Source organism: Onychostruthus taczanowskii, unplaced genomic scaffold (assembly GCF_017590055.1).
Source record: "Onychostruthus taczanowskii isolate IOZ18803 unplaced genomic scaffold, ASM1759005v1 scaffold4, whole genome shotgun sequence".
Lineage (NCBI taxonomy): Eukaryota > Metazoa > Chordata > Aves > Passeriformes > Passeridae > Onychostruthus > Onychostruthus taczanowskii.
In genome coordinates, this window is record NW_024501459.1 from 662,881 (window position 1) to 688,735 (window position 25,855).

At 40.4% G+C, this 25,855-nt stretch overlaps 1 protein-coding gene across 1 annotated transcript in view; it reads right to left on the minus strand.

Moving 5' to 3' along the window:
• Positions 1–1,443: 1,443 nt before the first annotated feature.
• LOC121340223 (ethanolaminephosphotransferase 1-like) overlaps positions 1,444–25,855 on the minus strand; it is a 52,748-nt gene continuing 28,336 nt past the window's right edge. The window contains exons 6-10 of the mRNA XM_041412825.1: positions 18,287–18,395; positions 8,070–8,118; positions 5,821–6,001; positions 2,644–2,826; positions 1,444–1,523 (exon numbers count right to left, since the gene is read on the minus strand). Of these exons, the coding sequence (XP_041268759.1) occupies positions 1,458–1,523; positions 2,644–2,826; positions 5,821–6,001; positions 8,070–8,118; positions 18,287–18,395 (588 nt within the window). The 3' untranslated portion in view covers positions 1,444–1,457. The remainder of the gene's footprint in view (positions 1,524–2,643; positions 2,827–5,820; positions 6,002–8,069; positions 8,119–18,286; positions 18,396–25,855) is intronic.

The following is a 25,855-nucleotide window of genomic DNA, read 5'->3' on the forward strand; positions in this document are numbered from 1 at the left end:
TGATGTGCAGGCTTGTCCCCTGGTGCCTGTGGAAATCAGCCCTGCTGGTGTTGTGGTAGGGTAGGGCAACTGCTGTAACAGGCGGTACCAGCTTAAGCTGAAAGTGCTCAAACAATTTGCCAGTGCTCAGCTGAAAATATTAATGGGAGCTACTGATGTAAGGGTAAGTTAACTGAGGGGCAAAAATTATCAGGCTAGTGATAAACCCACAGAAATGGTCTAAGAACTGAAAAAGATGAACATCAGACTCAGCAGCTCAAAAACTGCACTTCCACCTGGCTTCTGGCAAGTGAGATGGTTAAATATTAATAAACATGCCAGGCTGTCAATCACAGCCCTCTGTGCTTACCTTGGGGAAGTGGACAGATTGTTTAATTAGTGCTTCAAGGCCACAAAAGCCCTCTGGCTAGGGCAGCGTATGAAAAGACATGAAACTCAAATTCTTACTCCCTCCTCCAAGGCACACAGAAAACCCACGTGTATTATAGATGAAAGGAGCCGTTTACATCTGCATGCATACATGTAATGTTTAAAAAAATTCTTGTTTCTTTTTCCTATGACATTTTCTAAAACCACAAGAATTTGCTTCAAGCACACAGGCAAATAATGACTTGTTTAACATTTTGTACTGGTAGATGATGTTGGACTGAAACTAGTTTTGAAGAGAAATATGCAAATCTTCCAAGGTTTGCTGGCCAAATTTATTTTCAGCTGTTTACCTTTGTAGGCTATATTGTTTGTTGCTACTGAAATATAAACAATGTGCTTGTTACTGCCTAGAAAATAAATAGAAGGGCCAGCTGCTGCTGTATTAAGCCTACATTTCTGACAGGTCAGCTGAGACTCAATGCTGAGAGTGGGGAAAAAAACTGTACATTTCAAAAACACTTTACTGTACCCATAGCTTTCTGAGCTCATTCTCTTGTCTTCACACATTCAAATGAGGTGAGGAAAAGACTAAATGTGCCCAAGCCTTTTAGGAGGTTGTGTGGAAGAAATGAGTTGTGAGAAAATAAATGTGGCAAATGAAGCTGGCACAGATGTGTGAGTGGGAAGGATGTACAGGGAGGGTTTGCATTGCTGAGGTCCCACTGGTGACTGGGGTGGGCAGAATCAGTGCTGGTTATAAACCACCAAAGATCTTGTGTAACCCAGCATGGATTTATCCAGGACTTTGGACACAGTGGTAAGGAGGAGGAAGACAAAAGAGAGGTGAGTAACATGGCTTGGTAAAAAGAATAAATATCAACAGAACAACTTGGTAAAGTTCTCTGCTGGACAGGCATCTTCCTCTGAGATGAGGCATCTGGCTGCATAGCTCATTGTTGCAGTGGTTCAGATATCTGTACTATTCTATTCTTTGGTTATTTTAATCAGATTCATTCCAACTATTTATCACATCAGAAGAGCTGCAAATCTCCATGTCAAGTGTTACAGTCTGATCATAGTGCAGGTGTTCACTCTTGGACACGTTTCTTCAGGGAAAAGATGTAAATGTTCAAGTGCTCACTCAGCTGCTTACCCTAAAGAGAAATCACAGAGATTAGCAACCTGTTTTGTACGTGCTTCACAATTCACTGCCTTTCCTCTCCCAGTGAGAGAGGGAGGACCCAACCACAGTCCTCACATACTTGGGGATCCCTGAGTACACAGGGACATGTAAGTATTCAAACAAGAGAGCTGTTTTCCTTATATTCCTCTTGCAACACACTCCTGTGAAGTTAAAAGGCTACAGACCAGATTCACAGGCGACATAAGCTGTGATGGAGCTGGGCCCCTCAGTCAGTTGTGAATTTTGGCCAGGTATTTCTATTCTGACCACCACCAACAGGCCCATGTTGATGCTTGGGTAGACTCTACTATGCCACCAATGTCTACTGACAAAAGGCTGCTTTCAAAGAAAAATCCTTCCATCCCATTGCTGTGGCTTAAATAAAAGAATGCTGACCAGCTCCCTCTGAAATGAGACCGTTGCCATGCAAGGTGTTTTATCTAAAAGCTAAAGCCTTTAAAACAGTTGCTAAAGGATCATTTGACAATTTAGAAAAGTGGGCATCAACAAAGTAAAACTCAATTAAAGCAGTAGTTCAGATGACAATGACAAGACTGAGATGTAACAGACACAAAAATGTGCTGCTAAGATTGAATGAACTGGAAAACTGTTCATGTCACCAGCTTGAGAGATGCTAGCAGAGGGCCAAGAAAAAAATTGGGACAGCTATTTTGCCTGCAGATTCAAAGCAAAGTTGACCTTATTTTATTATTTCTATTTATGTCACTTTGCATTTTACCTTTGTATTTTTTCAGTCAAGTGACCTTAGGAAGAAGAAAGGCAAAAAAAGAGAGGTGGATGCATGCATGCCTCATGGGTCGACCGCTACGTAAAACCAATCTATAAATATTCTGATTCTGATGGGTTTAAAGCTGAAACCAGTTGGCTACATTGGAATAATTCAAGTCACTGAAGTTGCTGCACATGCAAAAACGTATTACCTGCAATAAATTGATTTGGTTTTTTTTAACTTTAGACTAAACACAACAACACACAGGACTAAAAAAAGAAAAAACAAACCCCAAAACATAAACATTCAGACTCCCAGACAATGCCCCAACAATAAACTGTTTCCAGACCCCTCTGCTCACCACGCAGACGCCGTAGTGCACATGGGCAGCCGTGACCAGGGTGGTGAACACGCCGAGAACCGCTTCTTCCATGCGGCCCAGCAGCCCCGAGATGGCCGCGTACACCACCAGCGCCAGCGGGAACAGGAACCAGTGGAACAGCTCCGGCCGCGTGCTGCTCATCTGGCAGATGATCACCTTGCACTGTCGGAGCAAAAGGGGCCAGGTGAGAAGTGCTGGGCCAGCCCTGAGGGTCTAAGGGAAAGTATTTCCATTTTTCCCATGGATTGGTTTGGGTGAGGGGGAAAGAAGGCTGCAGTTCAGCACGGGGCTGGTTTCTGGTGAGAAGGCTGTTGTAGGCACACACCTTTGTGCCTCACTGGGTCCTAGAGGACATTATTACAGTTTAAAATACACCCCTTCCTGGAGACAGTGTTTTGATACACTTCATAAGCAGAAGAACATCTTCACAAAAAGGGGAACTTGTTTGCCACCTTATGTTTTCACAGGGGCTCATAAAGTTATGATCCCAAATAAAACGTGCCACCACCTAATTAATCACTGGGAGAGTGTGCTGGTATTTTAATCATGCAGCCTGACAGAAATATCTTCTGGTTCATTGTAAAGAAGGGAGGGAAGACAATATACGACATTTTCACATCCCGTTTCTCTTTTCTAGCACTCCTTTATGTACTAAAACACCAATTTCTTGGCTCAATCATGGCAGTGGGCTCCCTGGAGATGAAGCTGGGGGCCCAGAGAAAGGGATCCCACTCAGAATGGTGGAAAAAACGAATATATGGTGCATGGTTTAACTGAAGACAATTAGCTTAATTCTACTGAGTTCTGGAAACATAATGAGACTAATTCACTTGAAATTCAGTATTTTAAAAGCAATTAAGCACACGAAAGTGTTTTGTCTGGTTTAGGCTCCTTAAGAAATGTGTCTCATATATATCATGCTCGTTATGAAAAAGAAAAGGAATTTAGGCACATCTGAAGTATTTTATTGATTTAAGTTTCACTCAAAACTGAAATGTGGTTAAAAATAGATTTTATGTATCCTGAAAACAGCAGAAGAATGAAAAACTCATTCCCTGTGCAGTGCCTGAAATCTCATGACAGCAGCAGTAGGAGTCTGACCATAGGAAAGAAATACTGGCTTTACTGCCTATGCTGTGGAAGCTGAAGAATGCAAAAATAAACCATGAAAAAATAATTAACTTTGAATAGTGGAAGAAGTCAGCCTTTGTACCTAATGTTAATATTTTCACTTACATTCTCAGTATTGATTGTGAATTTTTTTAATAACACTGGTTTTATGAGTCCTTTGGGAGTCATTCCAGAGGGTAACATAAATTGCTAAAGCAATCCATAAGCTATAATTTTTCTGCCTACATAACTGAACCTGACCATAGGTTGGATCTCACTTTGTTTTAAACCATTTTTACACTTACATATTTGGGTGACCAAATACATGGTCTAAGGCATGAGAAGTTCCAGAACTTCTGGGATGGCAGGTAGAGAACCATGGTCTGCAGTTTGTGGTCTGCAGAACAGGGAATGGAAACCCAATGTGTCAGGCTATCATGGAGAAGAAAAGTGTTGCCATGACAAGCCTTCCTCTGATGCTGGAGGAAACATGTCTAAGGAACCAGAGGAGGTGAAAGGAAAAGCAGGCTTGATTTTGAACTCTAGGATGTTACAAATTCCAGCTAACACCCATACATTTTTAATGCTTGCTTTTAAAATGTTAAAATTTTCAGCTATCATGCATACATTTTTAATTCCCACGAGCCTCCAACACTGCAGTGTATGTTTTGGAAAAAGAAAAAACAAAGCCTGAAGAATATGTATTGCACTCAATCTCTGATAAACTGCAACCTGTAAAGAAACTTCTGGTTTGCCTTACTATTTTTCTTCTGCAAGCATCCTGCCACAATCACTCTTGGTTGGTTAAGATGTATGTGCAGAATGTACCACCTGCCAAACTCTGAAAGCATTTTCCCTACTGGCATGAAGCAATTGTAGTTCTCATTTTGGAATCCCCACTATTCTCTTAAGGAAAAGGGGTTGATTACGTAATGAATAATGCATACAATAAAACACATCTGAAAATCAACTCATTTTTGCAAGATTAAGTCATTAAGATGGAACTGTTTGATTTGTGACCCTCAGAAATGTACATTTATAGGATACATCTAACAAACATCACAATTATAACTTTTTTTCCAGTCCTGAATTCATATTTCTAAAGGGGTTACACTTGCTCTTTTAAAACCTCCATTTTTGAAGATCTGTCTCATAGTACAAGACACTTCTAGGCTTCCACTTTTTAAACTGGATGTAGCATTGCTCAGTGGCAAGATTTGAGGTGGTGTTGGAGACTATTTTCCTAAGATGACACTAGTCACTATCCTCTAGGGTATTTTTGCTTAAATGCAAGAACACCTTCTGCTTGGCTGCTCTCCTGGCTTCCCCCAGAGAAGAAAGCCCTGGCTTACCTGCAGGGCTCAGCACCACTGTGGGGCTGCCCGTGCTGGAACTGCACAGAGGTTGATGTTGTCCCTTGGGAATGAAAGGGGGCAAACACCACACATGTCATGGTGACAAACAGGTCACCATGACGTGGTACAGGAGAAACTAATCTGTGAGCAGAGAGCCATCATGAGGCCCCTGCGGCTCCTCACATCTTTCCCAAAAACATGCTGTCACTGGTACAGCCCTTTTCTAAATGGTGAAGGGAAAATGCAGGATCAGCTGAACTGCAGGATACAGGAATGCACGGACCACAGTAATGGACACAAGAGCAAGGGAAAGCTACAAGCCTCCCACTCCTGCTAGTAAATCTGTGCCAGCATTGACCTTTCTTTTACTTTGACAAATCCTCACTTCTGCCTGTATGTTGGGGAGTTATATTTCTGGAAGTAAAGCATCCCTAAGGTTTTCATAAACCCTCAGAAAACAAACCAGAGCACTCACAAAAGTGTTCCACTGTGGCAGAGGAGGTATTTCAGTACTGTAAGTGTCCCCAGTCCAGACACGTGTTGTGGTGTATTTGTACGAGATGGTGTAACACAGAGGTAGAAGATCTATGTGACTCTGCTGATTTTAGCTACATTTTCTGCTCCCTTCTGCTTATTCACAGAAAAATAGAAAGCTATCTCTAAATAATACCACCACCTCAAATATACTTACAATAACATTTGAGAAAGCAACCCCAACCATCCATAAAAACAGTCTGGGTTGCTTTGCTAATATGTTGCTTGGAGATAAAACCACCCAGACTGTAAGAAGAACGAACAGCAACAGAGGTGACACAAGAGGTAGCAGTCCTTCATACAGAGAATCATTCTTCAGTGTTTTCTTTAAATGTGCTCTGGAAATAAATACAATAATTTTGTAGAGAAAGGAAGTTTATCCATTCTATTTCTACACAGTAACTTCAAACTCTAGACCAAACTCAGCCCAAGAATTCATCTTGCAACCAGTGCAAATGTGCTAGATACCAGTCATTTTACAAGAAATTGTGGTATACACCAGTAACATTTATTTCTGGGGTTAAATTATACTGATTTATTCACATAGCTCCTGATCAGCTTGCTCACCATTGTCTGGCAATGGACCAGTAAACTCACAAGAAGTGAGCTGCAGTACCCTCAAGCATGCAGATATGCTGTGAATTCAAAATACACAGCCTTAGAGGATGAAGCTTCTAACATGAGACATAAACTTGTTTCAGTCAATACACCCCATGTTTTCAGCAGCAGCAGAGTGGAGCACATGGCTGGCAGGTATTGCTCTTGTTTAGATCTGGAGGTCATGCTGCTTGAGGATCCTGTACATTAGGATTTTGGTACTTTAGTCCAAATACAGCCTAAAGGGGAGGCATTTTGGCTAAGTAGAGCTCAGAAAAATTAATGATACATTGTGTTTTCTTGAATATTTTAAGCTGTTTTTTAAAGGTAGTACATTATTGCATTTTCTGTCAGCTAGGGAAATGGTGACTCTAAGTTCACTACCAACTAAACCATTCCTTCATACAGCCAGTTCAGAAGAGCAATTCTGTGTTTGAAATGTACTGGGAAATGTTCTTTTTAAAATCTTTGAACATATGTATTTATGGAAACAGCTAGACAAAAAATCCAAGAAATATCTTTCTCATGCCAAAAAGTAATCACCTACTCCTAAAATAACAACTGAGAAGAGACATCAGGATGAAGAAAGAGAGGAGATGACTGGAAAACTCAAATCCTTCTTCACCAAAGAGCTTGTGCATGCATCATTCAAGCAAACCTGACTGGTAATTTAAAATTGCTGTGCTCTTCTCTTCAGAGGAATGATAAGCCCAGTGGGAGGCTTGAGAGGAACCATGTCAAGTGATGACTTGAAAAGGAAAATACTAAACAAAAGTACTGACAGGAAAGGAAGGAAACCAAACCCCCAGTGCTCACTGGGGTAAAGGCTGCTACTGCCGGGGGCTGACATGCACAAGGTGCTTCTCCCCTCCTCCTCTCAGTCACCCCTGAACCAGATTTCCTTGCATGGCTGGTTCCCAGCCTCCTGCCCCACAGCCCAGCCTTTCTGCAGGTCCTCAGCCTTTCCTGCCCCACATCTCCCAGCTTTCCATGCTTCCTGCCCCAAACCTGGGGCTGTGCATGCTTCTGGTAACTGCACTCAGTACCACCACACAAAAAGGGCTGCGTAGGAGAGATGCAACACTGTCTTATAGACTCTCTAAAATTTAAATGTTAATATTAGTTTCCACTAATTCCTGAAGACAGGCAGTGACAGTCCCTCCTTCAGGACACTTAGGACCTGAGAGACCTGAAGTGACAGATGAGTGAAATGAGCTAGCAAAAACTAGGGGAAGGCAGGCAGCATTAGTAAAATAGGCCATTGGAATATGAACTAACCTAGTATAAAATTCTTGGGTGCAGCAAGCCAGTTCTTAGATGTAATCACAGCTTGCCACCTGCCTAGCTTACATCTGATAGCAATTATCTGCAGACTTCATACAGAGGAGAGCTTTACAGAAGGACCAGGAAGACAATTAAGGACTTCACAGAGTGCAGGATGGTCAGCTACAGAATTCCACCAGGCATTACAGAATTCCAACAGGCAGAAGTTACAAATCGCATTTGATTGCAAATAAAATGCAGTGTTTTTTACTACAGAGCCTTTATCAGTTTACTGTGCAGGACCACTGTGAGACTGCCTGAACAACAGCAAGTGAAAGGAAAAGGAGAGAGTTGTAAACATGAGAAAGAAAACAGTCATATTCTGAAAACTCACCAGAAAAACCTTTTACTACATTATCAGGACAACATCTGGATGAAAAAAGCTAGTCTACTTCAAGCATTACATTTATTTGTAAATGAGGAAACCGTTAAATATACAGAATTAAATAGAAAGTGATAGAACTTATTTAATGTTAATTAACTTACCTGTGAATGTTGTATAGTGTTTGCGGAAATGACAGAAACAAACTGAAGCCTGGAAGAGAAAAACATTAATATGTAATTCGACACTGATGACCTCAGAGTTTTTTCATATGATAACAGACCTTGTGTACTATTCAAAAAATGATTTGGTATTCCTGTACTCTTTACAGGATATGAACTAATGTTGGGGCTTTAGACAATAATAAAACTGTCCTCTGTTTTCCCAAAAGCTAGCTGCTGGAAATAGTTGCTGATACAAAATTTCCTGTGTAACAAGTGACAAGACCAAAATTTTTTTTAAAAAATTTCTGATATAGCTAATAGGATCAATTATTTTTCATACAAGTTTGTCTGCTGGACCCAGAACAGCCCTACTTTTCATGAGCTCCTGTTTATCTAGAAAAATCTGAGTCTAACACCAAAAGCCTTTCAGTGGAATATAGAAAGACAATAAACTTCAAGCTGGGCTGTTCACATTAGTGGGGAAATAAGTTCATAGTTCAAAATATTAAGGGTCAACTAATGTTCTGTTTTGATAATACAATAGCTGAAATTAATTAATTTTTATGACATGTCCAACATTTGAACAAGTGAGAGTTTTTTACTTCTTTTTTAACACAGCTATGGTGTTTCTGGAGCTCAGCTTTAACCCACAAAGCACAAGGGTTTCACCTTTGCTAATGCTGTGTCTCCCTGCACTGCTGCTGGTATTGTCAACCCAGCTGCCAGCAACCCCTGAGCTGCCTGAAGACCCAGCTGTACCCCCTCTGACGCCCCCATCCAAAATGGACACTGGTCCACCCAAGAATCAAAAAAGACTTTCAACAACAAGTGGAAGCTTGAGATTTAAACAAAAAAAAACACTATATGAGTCAGTCCTAACTAGGTGGAAATACATATGACTTTTTTAATTGATGTAATTCCCTGTAGAGGTCTTTGGTTTGTACTTTTTCCCCCACTTTCTGTGTATTGAGGGCTTTTCTCTGGTCAATTTGCTGCTTGGAGATTGCTCTGGGTAGCACATTTCTGCACGGCTTTTTTATTATAGGGCATGAGACTTGGGTGTGGTGCATTAAATTAATACTTACTTCCTATTTTATTATGGGCAAGAAAAGCACTCTGATGTGTTAAACTTTCTGGTTTTGACCAAAAATAACTCCTTTAATTTTGTACAGGCACTGTGCTGCCTGTACAGAAAAGCAGAAAACTTTAACCTCATTATTAGCAATAAGGGGAGAAAAAATGAATAGAGGAAAGAAATTATTTCAGATGACTTTGCACTGGGGCTAATGTGACATAGCAGTGTCTTGAGAAGTGTCAGTGTTTACCCTTCAGTCCTCATCAAGGACATTCCCAAGTGTTCAGCATGCCCTGGCCACAGTGGCAATGCAAGAAAAGGAAAACTAAACATGAAAGAAAAATGGAGATCAGGATTGCTGGGTAAAAAAAAAAGAAGTAAAAAGGGATGCAATAGGTAATCTGTCTCTCCAGTCTTTCTGGTTATCTGCTAAAGAGAAGGAAACAAAGAATTGGAAAAAAACAAAAAGCCAGCCTGTAAATAATTTCAGGTATTGCATTCTTTTTAAAGTCTACCTTTTGAGTCTGCTTCTTAAAATAATTAAGAGTTCTTTACCATGGCAGAAACTCCCTATCAAACAGCTGAAGGATGTTGTCTACCTTTTGAGTTTGCTTCTTAAAATAATTAAGAGTTCTGCTTCTTTACCATGGCAGAAACTCCCTATCAAACAGCTGAAGGATGTTCAATTGAAGTAATATCCCAAGTATTTTGTCAATATATTTCTAGAATTCACAGGCTTAGTGCCTTCAGAGTGATCTGTGTTTAATGTGCACTGCAGTTAGCTATGTTTCCTATTAGGCAGGGAGCGTTAGTTCAATAAAATCTTGAGTTACGTACAGCAGTTCCAACATCTGTATCACATTAGAGCAGACATGAGACAAAACATTGACTCTTGAGGTTAAATCTAAATTTCCTGCTGCAATCCTGAAGTTTGATTTGTTAGGAGAAAAGCAGCCGAGAGGAACAGAAATAGAGACTAGAACTAGAAATAGAATTCAAAGAGCAATGGTTGCCAACAATTTGTTATTTTTATGAAGTGCCATTTTAGATAGAAATAACACACTGACCACAAACAGTCCCCCAGCTAGCAAAAAGCCACTTTCCAAACGGGGCAGTTCCACCAGTTACTCCCCTGTATTTTTACACGGCTTTGCTTTAAGCACAGAGAGAGAGCTGAGGATGCAGCAGGGAAAGCAAAGGGTGTTCCCCGTTTCTTATGGGATTTTCAGAATTCCATCATTTCCTACAACATGTTGCTTTCCCATCTTTTTTTAGCTAAAGAGGCCTGGCTTGGGGGCTGCTTTTGGTCCTCATTAAGTCTGCTGTTTAATTGGCATTAAGGATCCCTTTGTGCCCAGGAGCTAAACTGCTGCATCCGCATTGCTGCCATTCCCTGCTGCTCTGAGGAACAAAAGGTGCAGCCTGGAAAGCAAAGCCACTGCTGGCTCTCTGGCGCTCAGGCACCCAGGCACTGCCCAAGTGAGGATCATGGAGCTTTTTTGTTTGTTTGTTTGTTTGTTTGTTTTTAATGTCCTAAAAGTACATATTTTATTTTAAAATAAATTTTAAAATTCAATTTCAGCTCATTAGATTTTTTAACACATATGGGAAAATATAACTCCTCCAGTGTTCTTAGAGGCAGTATACTGCTCTTCCAGGATTTTTTAGTTTCTTCTTTAGTATTTTCCCATTCTTCAGCTGATTTAAAATCTGAGACCCAACTGTAAGAACACAGGCCTATATTAAAGGCAGAAATACCAAAGCACAGATGGGTGGCACAGATACACAGGGAATTCTTGTGTCACGCCAGGCTGAAAGTATCAAGCCCAAATCCTCGGATTTAGGTACAATCCTATCGTCAGTCCTCTGTGCTGCACAATGTAAACTCCCTTTTCCGAGAAATAAACATTTTTAAAGCTCTTTATTAGGAATTATTTTGTCTATATTAAAAAATGTCAAACATAAGCATAAACAAATAAATCCCAATGCATCCAGAAATTCAGGATTAAAGACATATCCAAAGTGAAGAAGTGAAGGCATTATCTTGTTTTCCAAATATGTACGTGTATAAAAGCACACAGATACCCACACAGACATGCATATATATATGTGTGCACATATATATATACATATGTATGTATGTATGTAAAAGAAATCAAAAGGCAATTCCCATCAATCTTAAGGACGACTTTAGATTTCATTTAGTGCTTTCAAATTCAATTCCAAACCACTAAAAGGTTGTGTGATACAGCTGAATAAATTAATAATAATTTTAAAAAGCTAGGACACGATGGATACTGTGATACCTTGTCACCCATGTTATTTGGACAATTTTAGTTATGTGAGGGCATTTTAAATGCTCATGTAACTAAATTTAAAGACTACTGAAGATCTACAAGCAGACAGGTTGTTTCCATGACATGCTGCAGTTACTGTGGCTGTTGTACATGATTTAATTCAGGCATTTCTGCAAAATACAGACTTGGTCATTGTAGAGAAAGAGAGGGTATGGCCAGGAACAAGCTGCTGACACTACTGTCAGCTCCAGAAAATGCTATTTCAGTACCCAACACCCCATGCTGGCACTCAGACAAAGCAAACAGCCTGATGCAGGTAGCCACATTTCTGAAAACACAAAACCTCACAGACTGTAAACACTGCTAAATAAAGAAGTGACTCCAAGACACCTAAACCACTAAAAGTTATAGTGCTTCAAAGGAAGGACAGCCTTCGCTGTTTATCTTCTCCACACCTTTGCAATCATAAATCCCCTTTGTCAGTAAATTCTTGACAAATGAGTCATCCTTAAACTGTCCTAAGAAGAGCACTGTAATTTTATTTGTTAATAATTGGCTCTCCTGATAGCTAAAAATCAAAAATTCAAAAACGAGACAGTGAGATACAGAGAGGTAATTTTAGGTGAACACTGCATTGGAAATTGTGTGAATTTGTTCAGGAAAGCACCATCCCTGCCGTGATCCTCTCCCCCAAAAAAATACTCCCCAGAGCACTCATGCCATTTGGGAGGCAGGGAAGAGGCTGTGCAGACCTTTTGGGCACATCACAAAGTTGACCAACTCTCTAACAGCAGGTGGTTGTACTTGCATTTCAGCTAACAAATTAAATACTATCACTCTCCTCATTCTTCAAGTGCCCACACCTCTGCATGGCCTTCTTCACTGCACTGCTTGGCCTTCCCATCTCTAGATTAATAATTCGTCATAATCAATGTTTACTGTAAAGAAATGGGATGTTATAATTTACCTTTCTTAGCCACCAGACAAGAAAAATTAGATTCAAAATATCCAGGCCTCAATATTAGCTTGGAAAATATTTAAGTACTTTTCCCATGGTGTTTTTCTCAAATTCTTTGCACATTTAGAGCAGCTAGACACATGAAAATATCTTAACACACTGAATGTTTAGCACACTGATCAGTGCCTGGAAGCAAGCTTCATCAAAAAGTGAACATTATAGGAGCACTTGTTTCTGGAACAGGAGCTTCCTATGGACCTTTTCTGGCATGTCTTGAGCAGACAACTCTTTTAATTGATTGTGCAAACACATAATTGCATTTTGAGCTGTCCACTAAAAACCATTATATTTTATTACTATGTAAAATGGCAAACTTAAAAGCACTTAGTAGTTGAGGGGGGAAACCTTAGAAAACAAATATATAATTTGCAGACTTAATTGAGCCTGTAAAGTCTGAATACATTAGGATGAAAAATACACCCAAAATCCACAGTATGAAATGATTTTACAGGGATTAAGGGAACATAAGGTGAACATAAGCACTGTCTTCATGAACAAAGTTGATAGAGGTTTTGGATGTTTGGCATCTAAGATATTTTTTGAGTATAAAAACTGTAGAGGGATGCTTTTATCATGCTTGTTGACTTTACACCTTATTTTCAGAGTCCAAGGAAGTACACATGGCATTTATCTCAAACTGAGCTGTAAGATAACAATTAGCATTCAGAGGGATTTAGTACCTATTGAAGAATTAGTTTATGAATGTAGCTGCTTCTTTGATGTAGTTCTGTTCAAACATCATTCTTTTTCTGGGCACAGCAAGAATTGAGCACCACAGAAACAGTGCCTTTATTTGAAAAGCCTGGACTGTCTTCCAGAAGGATTCTGCCAGGTGAGCTCCCTTGCTTGACCTTCTCCTGGGGGTCCCAGAGCCCCTGAAATGACTCCTCACACCTTAAAACCACCAAACTCATTCCCACCTGTAATCAGCATCCTGTGACACTGCTCTGCCTCTGGCCTTCAGCACTCTGTTTTTCTGGGTGATTGTTCTGACTGGTTCAGATGAGTTACTCCAAACATGAACTCAGTGGCTTCTTAAAAATATATCTCAAGTGACAGGTGAGTATTTCACACCCTTTGCTTTAACAGAGCCTGGTACAATCTGTCACAACAATGCCTTAATAAATGTTGAATTGGTGACAGACACGTAGAAGCCAACTCATGTTAATCACACTTCTCAAACAGGACTGGTCAAAGCCTGTCAGAGCAATAACATTTTGAAAACATTGCATTTAACGTTTAATCATTCAGCAAGTCATCACTAGGGCAGAACCACCAGCCACTTCGCAATGGGAACTACAGGAAATCACTACAGCATGCATTCCATAGGAGGCAGAAACAATTCCTAAGTAGTCTGTGGCCTCCTAAACAGTTTCTGACACTGAAAAAGGGGCAGGCTACTGTATGAACACCAATGGCAAGGACTTGTGTGTCCTCCTTTGATACACAGGATGTAGCACAGGGTAAGTACAAGGCACTGTTTTAGAGGAGTAATTGGGCTGTTCTTTCCCACTATGATGGAATTCAAATAATAGGCATGTTTTAAATGTAAAAAAGCTTGGCCTCATCGTTAGTTTTTTGCTGCTATGATCTGTTCATTTATGTTTTCACTCCTCATTTTATTTACTTAAGTAGATCAGGGAAGAGTTACCCTCAAGGAAAATACTCCATAGAAGTCAGCATAGAAACCAAACCCATGCACATCATAGGAAAAAATTCTGAATGCTTTGGCCCCATCTCTAAAACAAAGTTCAAGTCTCAGATCCCTGACAGATATTAATACTCAATTCGCATTTCATGTTCAAACCTGCACTTTGATAACTTGTTTCAGCTTTGCCACAGGCTTCAGAAGCCAGATCTGGGCACTGTTGACCACACATAGTAGACTCAAACATGACACTATGTCTGGGTTACAGAATAGTCTGCCCCATGTGCCACACACTGATGAAATATAGCATATCCACTCCATGCTTAAGTGATCCTTTTGCCATTAAGTCTGTTCTTGTGGTTGCAATTAGTACTGAGAAGGAGCAGTAAACTCATTGCATCCAGGCATCATTTTTCCAACTTGCCTTCCTAAGGAATGAAGCTGATGTGCTAACTCTGCTTGTTTGTGTACATCCCACCACAACTTCCAACCCTCATTCAATTCTGAACAAAAGAATATACCAAAAGAAATTTCTAGTAAGATGCATGTCTCCATCTTCCTTTCTCCAGGAAAGGATTGTAGCCTGAACTCAAATTTTATTAGACGTTATAAAATCTTCACACAGAGCAAGTATGAAGGTCCCAAACATGGGAAATGCTTCATGCAGAGCATGCACCTACAGGTCATTTAATAGCAACGTGAGACAGAAACCATCATCAATTAGTAATGCTGCCCCCTGAACTACAGATGCCTACCTGTCAGTGAAAATCTTCTCACAATTCTACAGCATCATTTGTGGGACTAGAATTTATGTGCAGAATTGACTGCTTTAAAATGCTTATTGTAAATATTTCATATTGCTCTCAACCTGCTAGCACAGTGACAGGGAATGTTAGGCATTTGGGATGCCCTGGAGGGGTGAAAATAAATGATAGCCCTCACCTCAGTGCTGCCCTTTGAAGGGACCCTAGTTAGCCAGATAATGCTATGGGACAATTGTGGTTAAATCCCAAGAGAGCTTTTGGAGTGTCATCCACAGGAGCCCTGATGAGTGCAGAGCAATTAGTTCCAGATGAGCACACAGGCACATAACTTTAAAAGGGTCTGTCTGCTCCCATGCTGGGAGAGAAAGGCATTTCTGCCCAGCAGCCAGGTCAGCTGCTCTGGAAAGAGAGAAGGACCTTCCTCGTTGATTCAGGGTCCAGCTAGGTGCGTGTTTTGGAGCTGAAGGATGGAATTGCATTCACTGCCAGTGAAAATTACAGGATCATGTTTGCTGGGTAGCTGACAAATTCCCATAAAATACTATGCTGAAATTTCTCTATTTCACAGGGTCACTGCTCAGCAGCTCAAGACTTGGCTTTCCTACAGGTGTTCACAGTGTGCCAGACAGTTCCCAGGAACACACATAAAGCTCTCTTTCCTAAAACATCTAATCTAAACACCAGTATTGCTGCACTTTTATGTATATCTTTGTGTGTTCTGGCACCTGATAAAAGCTCCATTATTTTCAATGAATGAGTGTCACCTGGTGATACCACAGCTTCCTCTGAAGAGGTGCTTTCGCAGAGTTCATCTTCAGGTTATACATGAAGTTGGTTTTTGGGGGTTTTTTTTCCCCAGAAAACTCCAGGAAAGACATCTGAAAAACACTTTTGTGCATCTTGTTTGGATTCCTTCCCACCACAGAAGGTAGGAGCTAAAGCCCAGCTGCTCTCAGAGAAGCGACGGCTCAGCAGCTGAACTCCTATTGTGTACAGAACAGTAAAAGCACCCAACAAATGAAAAGTATTGATGGAGCAGCTACAGGTTCGTTGTTATAAGGACCACTAGTGACTACTAAATGCCATCAGATGGTTAAGCACAGCCATTTATGGTTTAATGGCTCCTCTCAGGATCCTGGGAAACTAGCTTGTAAAAAGCATCAGAGGCCCACTTTGTTTTTAACTAGCCACAAAGGCATTTAACTGAGCAAGCCAGAGTGGGCTCTCTGATACAAATGGTTCTGGCTGAGCAAGACACACTTGCTGCAGTCTCTCTAAGGGAGAGAATAATTGAATCTTCCTGGCTGCTTGGCCCTTGGTGTAGGTTAGGCAGGTACTTTTTCTGCAGTCACAGTGGGGTCCTGCAATTTACCATAAGCTCCTAAAAATGTCACATATCACTAGTCACTGCACACAGGCTACCCAATGATAACCACCTTACTGGTGAGCTAAGATTCAAATATGAAACGGCAGTGCTTTCTGGACCAGCATGACCCTAAGTGGAAGGATATTAGTTTTTTATATTTAAATTTAGTGTCTGATTCTAACAGATTTACTAAGCACTATGATGGCTCTGTAATAGAGAGTCAATTTTGCATACTTTAAACCCATATTTAACTTCAAGTAAATTACAAAAGATGACATTGTGCATAGTGTGCTAGAGACAAGGTTTTTGAAGAAACATTTTGGCTCCTACTTAAGCCTATTCTGCTTGGGACAATGATGGAAGAAATACTATTCTGTGCTCAGAAATCCATTAATACAAGCATACCATGGAAGACAGAAGCAGTACTTCTTTCTAGTGTTAATGGAACAGTCCATCAAACATTGCTTTGCAGGTGGTTCTGGCACAGTATGAAAAAGGATGCTCACACCTGCAGATCTGATAACACTGAAATGCTTCCCTTCCGCAAATGTTCCTGCTACATTGAAGAGTTTGCATTAAACCTTCATCCATGGCTTCCCAAGTGCAAGGGAAGCCTTCAGAGTACTCCCTGAACGGGCTGTCATGTGTCTTAGTGACAGGATGCAAGCACTGATGTGTGCAGCACAGAACAAGTGTGTTCAGTGGGCTGGCCTCTGCTAGCACCTAATGCTGCCCTCACCTGCCCATTCTGGGTGAGCCAGCATCCATCTGCCTTGTGCTTGCAGTGCTGCTTCAAGAGCACAAATCACTCCCTGTCTACAGCTACACCTCTGTCAGAGGTGAATAATTCACTGGCTATTGAAAAGGCAACCACTTCTTTTCCCTCTTCCTTTTTTTTTTTTTTTCCTCAGAGTGCCTAAATCAGGTCTGACTAGAAAAAGACTGTATCATCTTGGTCACACACTGTTAGTTTTTTTTGGGTAAAGCACAAAACCATGTCCTTGCAGACACTGCTCATTAGAAAGCACAGCTTTCACAGGGTCTTTTCTAACCGAAGAATTCTGGGAAACAGTGCTGGGGCAAGAGGTGGTACCTGCTGACAACCTTGCCATAGGGAGAGGGTGGTGAGAGCACACATCAGTGCAAAATGCTCAAATGGCTCCTATTGAGCTGACATGGGGGAAGCACCTACAACCAAGTCCTCCATTTGGCTCGAGGGCAGAAAATGTTTCTTGGGATGCAGGCCTAGAGTGTTTGTGTCAAACAGTATTTTGGTGCCCTCTTCTCACCACTTGTATGCTCATAAAAATCTCCAAAATGCATATGCTAATTTCTTCACCTTCCAAGCAACACATCAAAGATATTTTGCATACACAGATTTCCAGCTAAGACTCCTATATTTTTGACTCATTAAAATGTAACTGCTCTTGTTCTCAGTCTCGATATAGCAGTCAAAAAACATTCAATGCTCATTTCAAACTACACTGATAGTATCAAACAATGACCAAATAGGCTACTGCTGTGTATGAAGAATAAATCTCTTCTGTTTGCAAAGGATTTCTAAAGAAGAGCTTAGAAACCACCTGATTTTTATTCATATTTGCTGTTGTGCATCTAACGTTATTTAAATAATGTCTTCATTCCCTCTGTACATAATGTTTTGGAACATAATGTGCTCCAGGCCAAAACATTAAACTTAGAATATACATAAATGTAAGTGACATTTTACCTGAGTGACATGAGGAGTTCTTGAGATTTTGGGAGCCCAGCAAGCCAGCACACTGCACTGAACTGCACATGCAGATCAGGAGTATTTTCTATATTATTTGGGTGCAGCATACACTAATTCAGTGAGGAACAAATTTTCCAAAACTATATACTTTTTAAAAGTTTTCCAGTATTAACCCTTTTAATTATCTCTATTAATGTATTTTTGGACTAGCCAACAATTACAAAAGTAAAACAAAAAAAAAAAAGAGAGAAGTATAAAAAATATCAAATCAAAATTATTAAAAAGCACTACACTTTTGTATAGGTCTGAACACTTACCTATAAGCAGGATAACTAATACATCTGTAATGTAATAACCAAACAGCAAAGGCTTCTGCCAGACCTCCACACCAACAGTACCAGTGAGCAGATATGCTGCTATTAACACCTACAGAAAAAAAGAGAACTGATTTTCAATCCTTTGCATCTAAAGGCAGAGAATTTCACTTATCATCTTAATGCAAATGCAAAAGTAAAAAAAAAAATCTGTTAGTTACCTCCTGCCCCTACTTTACCTTCTGCTGCCATGGCAAAACAATTACTTCTAAGCAGTGAAGCAACTTGCAGGGTCACCAAGAGAATTATTTAAAATGTATGAAATATGGTAAACAAGCACCTTCCCTGGTAATGTCTGCATCTGTTTGTATGTGGTAAATATTACTGACTTACCTTTTCAAAATACCTAAATCCACTTCTATTGCCAGGTCTCCCCACTGCACGTGCACTTCCCTGTTTTTGGATACAGACTTCAGAACTGGCAATGTGGTTATTTTTGCAGCTCTGCCCCTTGAACTGATTATATCAGAATAACTGAGAAAGGGGGAGAAAAACCCTAAGCCCACATGAAACAATAAAAAAATAATGAAAACATTCAATTAAATGTGAAGAAATAAAAAGAATGGGAAGGAGATTAAGTCCTCCCTGATTTTTAATTTGTTTGACAGATAACACCATTACAGGACATAAAAAGAATCACGCAGATGTCATTAGGAGTGAAAGGACACATACACAAGACTCAGGAGTACCCAGCTAGAGGGACTGCTGCCCTTCTCTTTCTCTAGCCTGCTTTGTTCTCAGCTGTTTGGTTTTGCCATAGGACCCATAAGGGGCTGTATGTTTCATGCTACACTAGCTCTAAATGAAATAACAATGTTAATTACAATGCCATTTAGAAAACTGCATATTCATCTATTTATTCCCAGGTAACACTCAGTAACCTTTATATTTTCTACCCAATGCAGCTTCTTGCTCTGAGATGAAAAAATGGTTTCCAGCTTTACTTGTGTTACAGATTTTACTATTTCTTATTTAGGTTTTTTAATGCTTTTTTTTTCTATGTTATGTGTTTTCTCCAGTTGAACTTCAACAAGCACATTTCTAGTCTTCTATTAAATTTTAACTCAAAGATACACTGAAAATCTCTTTGTTAATTAGCAGGCTTTTTAAGATCACAGATTAAGAGCAGAATGCTGATGTTGCTTAAACTTCTATTACACGTAGATAATACTACATTTGGATTCACTTACTTCTCTCTGTCTAAAATCAAGATTCTTGCCCTGTCAGTATGTAGGTCTTTATGAGGCTTTGCTTGGATTTTGCATTGTGGAACTGGATGTTTGAATTGCCTCTGCAAGAGCAAGCAGCACAACAGATCTGCAGCAAGGAGCAGGCACTAGTGAGTGCCACTATGTCTTGGGCCACTGAAGACAGTGAGTCAAATTTTGGTCTAAGTTAAGGACACATATAATGGGTTTTGCAATCCTCTGCATCAGAGCTAACATTTGGCTTCCTGAAGAAATTGTATTCTATTACCCATAAGACATGATGGATGGAATCCTGACCCCATCAAAGTTGATGGCAAAACTCCAACTGGCTTTGATGGAGCCTGAATTTATTCTCACACAGTGAATCCTGAACAGACTTTTTTGGCACGTGATAAAAGAGGAACTTTAGTATTAACCATTATTACAGTCAGTACTTTTGGCAGGGCAGTCATGAGCATCACTGTCAGATGTCAGTGCATGTCTAGGAACAGGGGTGTGGATGCAATGGGCTCTCACAGGGAATGCCCTGCCCTGGGATTTGGTGATGCAAGACTCCCAGATCAACACTGCCTCTTAACAGATGTAGCATATGAAAAAAGCCCACTCCTTGTCTTCAAAATTTTGGTATATTGTTTTTTAAGGACTCGTCACTTTGACTACACTGAAGCAGTCTCCAGCTTTAGAAAGCAGACCTCCTTTAGAAAGCCTGAAGGATGAGGAAACGGCTGTGTCCCTTGATCTAAGCTATACTAGCAAAAAATTGAGGATTGTCAAAATTACTAGCAAAGCCTAAGTCTGTTAGTCAGCTGTATAAACTCTTTTAAAGGCACTGCTGGTGGGAAGGAAAAAAAAAAAAAAAAAAAAAAAAAAAGTAAAGCACTGTTCCTAAGTTCAACAGAATAATTTTACTTAAGAAAAGATGGCCAAGTTTTTTACTTATCTCTCTACCATAAACCAGCTTTAGTAATTTTCAGATATAAATGTAGTCTCTAGCAAGTAAAAATAATTGCAGCCTTTTGTAAAATGAAAAGTCCAAATTAAATAACTGTATTTGGTTTGTGTGGCCAGTTTTTGGCAGCAGGGGAGCTACAAGGGTGGCTTCTGTGAGAAGCTGCTAGAAGCTTTTCCCATGTCCAGCAGAGCCAATGGCAGACAGCTTCACGATGGACTCACCAGTGGCCAAGGCTGCACCAACCAGAAATGGTGACAATGCCTCTGGGATAACATATTTTAAAAGGGAAAAAACTCCATATTGTGCAGTTGTAATTGCTGCCAGGGAAGAAAGGAGTGAGAATATGTGAGAGGAACAGCCCTGCAGACACCAAGGTCAGTGGAGAAGAAGGAACAGGAGGTGCTCCAGACATTGGAGCTGAGGTTCCCCTGCAGCCATGGTGCAGCCCATGGTGAAGCAGCTGTGTCCCTGCAGCCCATGGACATCCAGGGGGATGCAGAGGTCCACCTGTAATCCCCCACAGAGCAGGTGGGTGCCTCAGAGGAAGCTGTGAACCTGCAGGAGGCCCTTGCTGGAGCAGGCTCCTGGCAGGGATCTGCACACCCATGGAAAGAGGAGCCCATACTGGAGCAGGTTTCCTGGTAGGACTTGTGATCCTGTGGGGACCCACACTAGTGCAGGCTGTGCCTGAATGACTGCACCCCATGAAAAGGTACCCATGGTGCAGGAGTTCATGAAGAACTGTAGCCCATGGGATGGACTCACATTGGAGAAGTTCACATAGAACTGTTTCCCATGGGAGGAACCCACTCTGGAGCAGGGGGAGGACTCTTCTCCCTGAGCAGTAACAGAAACAACCTGTAATGAACTGACCACAGCCCCCATTCCCTGTCTCCCTGTGCCAGTGGGAGAGTGCAGGTAGAACCCAGGAAGAAGGGAGAGGTAGGGGAAAGGTGTTTTTAAGATTTGCCTTACTTCTTATTATCCTGCTTTGATTTTGATTCATAAGAAATTCAATTAATATCCCTGAACTGAGTCTGTTTTGCCCATGATAGCAATTTGTGAGTGATCTCTCCCTGTCCTTCTATCAACGCATGAGCCTTCCATTATATTTTCTCTCCCTGTCCAGTTGCAGAGGGGAGTGCTAGAGCAACTTTTTGTCTGGCATCCACCCACCACAATAACACAAGTGAAAACTATACAGCAAGGTGATGCAGATGGGTACAATCTTGGATTCCAACTCTCACCAACATCTGAGCAGAAATATCTTTGGCTTTCCGAGACCTTCTCTATGAGGATGAGGAATACTTGTGATATGGAAATACAAGATGTTGATTTATAGGCTCTCTGATATAGCTGACAGCAGGACAGCTGGATTCTGAGCAGGAGCTCCCTATCTTGACACAAGTTTGTAAATAACAGCAACATAGTCACATTTGTTCCTGTGTAAAATCAGAATAAAATGAATAAAATAAAATTAATGAAATTAAAAAAAAATCAGAATTGTTTGATATGGCATTGGGAAAATTCTATATAAACATAAGGCAGTATAACCCCTCAAAGTCTTCTACCTCCTAGCCTCTTACCTGTTCTCTAAAATTCTTGACATTTTTAAATCACCATGACTTTCATGTCTTTTCACTATTTCAGGTATAAGTTTTGTGACCACAATATTTTAGATTGTGTGTGTACACACATTTATTTTCTTACCATTGATTTACCATTTCTGTTTTACACACAGGCACATTTAGTATGCTGTGTGATATTCTACATGATGAAATTAGAAATCAAATATTTTGTCATCTTCTAAAAAATCGTGGATATGCTTTAAAATTCTTTATGATTCCACAAAAACCTGGCATTAATTTTATTGTAATATTCAATTTCACTAGCATATTGCTATAGTATTAATTGCTCTTGTGTTGAAATAGTTTCCATTAACACAATGCTCAAAATAAACATCTAGAAAGCAGTCATTTAAAATACAAGACTACTTCATTCTTCTGATAATAAATGTGACACTTGCCTAAAAGAGAAAGAATGATTTCCTACAAGCTATTTCAATAGGAGTTAGCTTTAATGTGATGTGCAATTTTTCTACTTTATTTTTTTCTCAGTTTTTTTTTTCTTTCAATAAATAATTGAAGGTTGCAAATCTTAGACTTTGAAAAATTTTACCTAAAAAGATGATTTTGCAGTTAGACACTACAGACAAATAACTAAAGGCATGTGGAAGATTAATTAATCAAGAAAGGTTTGTGGGGAATCATAATCAAGTGGTTAAGAATGAAGCAGTCTGATGTAGAAAAAGCCTGTGCATAGCAGGTTCTTCTGTTCAGATTTCACATGGGTAGACCATGGGGCTTCCCTCAGATAACTGAGTATTGAGATCAGTTTCAAGCCATGCCTGGAGGCAGCTTGAAGCAAACACCATGGTCTGGCCAGCACTGCTTCCTCACTGCTACCACTTCTCTTACTTCAACAGTTCCATTGTGCTCCAACTTCGAAACCAATTAATAATACTTTTTCTTCAAAAGAAGGGCTATGCTTTCCACAGACACTTTAAATTATAAAAGGTCTGAAAGTGAAGATCCTTTCAACTGAAATTAAATTGTGGATTCTGATAATGTGACCAAAGAACAATATATTTGCACTTTTATTTTGCTATTTAATTTGCCTCCCAGTGGAGGTGGAAATTTTTTCAAGATGTGGTGTGCACTTTTGTTGTTTGGGATTTCTCTGCTAGCTCCTGAAACACTTTCTGCCACAGTACATCCCTGGAAAAGGTCATATGGAACATATTTCAGCATGGGTTTTGTAAATAAGCTTGTCAAAAGAAAACCTGGTCTGTGGCACTCATGAAAGAAACCTTCCCCAGCTCTGACTGAAAGGAAGGAGAACAGGAAGTCCTACAATGTTTCAGTTGCTAGGGGCATCGTGTACTTCCATTTATTCAGAGTTCCAAGGCAGGCAGAGGGTTCTCCCAGAGGCTCTAGGTGGTACTGTCCAAAGCCATCAGGCAGAAGAAGCTGGGAAAGCATCTTAGACTGAAACCCTGGGGCTCCCGGTCCAAGCACCCATCCCCTCAGGCACAACTCTGTCTGTATGTGGGATTTCTGCTCATCCTCTCCTTGCCGGGCCAGCGCTGGGCCAGAGACAGCTGCCTGTTGCCTTTGGGATTTTGCTGCTTGTGCTGCTTGCTTTGGTTTGTCTTGCCCCTCTGGCTGAGGAGATGGAGAGGAAGGAGAGTGGAATTGTCTGGGTCACAGCAGCTCTCACACAGCTCTTCCATTTTAAAGTTTTAATTAAGAATATAAAGGGTATCTCCTGTTACACTTAAGGCAGCACCAGTGGAGCAGAGGTATCATTATATCATATTAAGGAAAAATTTGTTCCCCTGCTATGAACTCAACTGCAGTGGCTTACGAAAAGCAACAGCAGGAGTAGGCAAGTATTTCATTAGGGTAATATTAAATTCTTCAGAAAGAAAACAGATCTTTTTTTAAAAGAAGATGATGTATGAAAATTAACATATGGCAAGAAGCCAGAAATTTTAATTTCTCAGGAAAGCTTTCTCTTTTTTTTTTTTTTTTTTTTTTTTTTCCCCTCCAAGAAACTTAATTTGCGGATATTAGCTTTCTTTGGTTTGTCTTGGACAAAAATAAAAGTCTTTATTTTCACAAGATGTATCCAAGGGAATTTCTCACAGATCATAGCAAAGGTATATTTTTTTGCCTTTTCTTCAGACTTTCAGGGTTTCCAATAGGTGTGCTTACTCAAAAGTGTATGAAAATTGTCTAGATGCTATGACACCGAGGCTCCTCTCCCTGCACCTTTTTCTGCTACTCAGGAATCAGCACAGGATAGATGCTTGTGCAGGAGGGAGGAGAGACAGGAATTGCTTTCCCTGCGGCATTTGCTGCCACCTTGATTCTGGATCCACAAACATAATGGTCCTCTGACCAAGCATCTCTCAGACACATTATAGCCATTTTTCGAGTTTACAAACCACAGCTTCCTGCAAATGATTGTCTGCTGTAATCAAAGCTAATTGGAGTGCCAATTACAGCCCAGCTAGCATAATTGGGTTACCAGTTCTGATGAGTCATCAAGCGACAGAAAAACGTGATGTGCATAATTCTCACAGATTTCCCTGTCTATAACAAGGTGTTTTTCATGAGGAACAGCAGCTCTTTCTGTAGCACAGCTGAGGCAGAGCCCGTGAGCAGGCTGTGTTCATGTGCAGCAGAGCTGACTCAGCAGCAGTGTCCTGGGAGCCGCAAGCCAATTAAGTGCTCATTAAGGTCATCAGCCCTCTCTTTGCACGCTGACAGAACTCAAGAAAAACTACTGCTTTTCTTGAGTTCTGTGGCAATAACAAAGCCCAAAGTTCCTGGCTACCAACAAGTTTAAAAGCAGGAGCAGGGGACATGACCCCCTGAGTGTCTGACATGCCAGTGCGACAGCACTAAGTTGTAGATGAAATGACTGAAGGCAGGACAGAGAGGAAAATTCCTGCAGCAATCCATCTAGGAATGCCATGGAGGAAATACTGAACTAAATATTGTGAATCAGTCTGGAAGCAGCTAGTGAGTACTTTCACACTCCCTGCTTCTAAATGTGACTGTGGGAGTAGCTGGCAGAGAAGCAATGGGGGAAAAAAACCAGCAAGGGAAACATCACATTTCCTACTCATCATCAGCCATTTGCTATTGTCCCCAGTATCCTCCAAGTTACTGGAGATGAAGAGCTATCTTTAATAGTGCACATATAATATAAATTTGCTGAACAGGTTTACAAAACAAGAACAAATATTTAGGGGAATTAAGATCTTTTAATAGTCTAGTCAGTAGAATTGGGAAAAAATATATTATGTACTTTTTGGTGTACATGTAGCATATTTTGGACTAATGAAAAAATACCACCTTGAGCTACAAAGCCTGCCTTCTCTTTGTTCATAGGCAATCACAACAGCTATTTTTTTACAGATGGGAAAAGTGACATACAGAGATTTCAATAGTACAGTCTTCTACCACTGCTGATGACTGTGCTAAAGAGCATCAAAAATTCCTCACATTTACAAGATTATCACTTTGACTGTAACCAAGTCATCACAGAAGGCACTAAAAAGCAAGTGAGCAGGACAGCAGCTCAGCATCAGAGGGGAACAGGAAATAGCACTTGTTAGCACCTTGCATCCCAGTTAATCAAAGCAGTTTACAAACTTTACTGATATTCAGCCTCACCACAAATCTGTCAGGCAGGGAAATATTAAAAACAGGGCCACAGGCACACTAACAAGCACTGACAGAGTTAACAGTACTGCTCTGCTAGTTGATACCCATTCCCAGA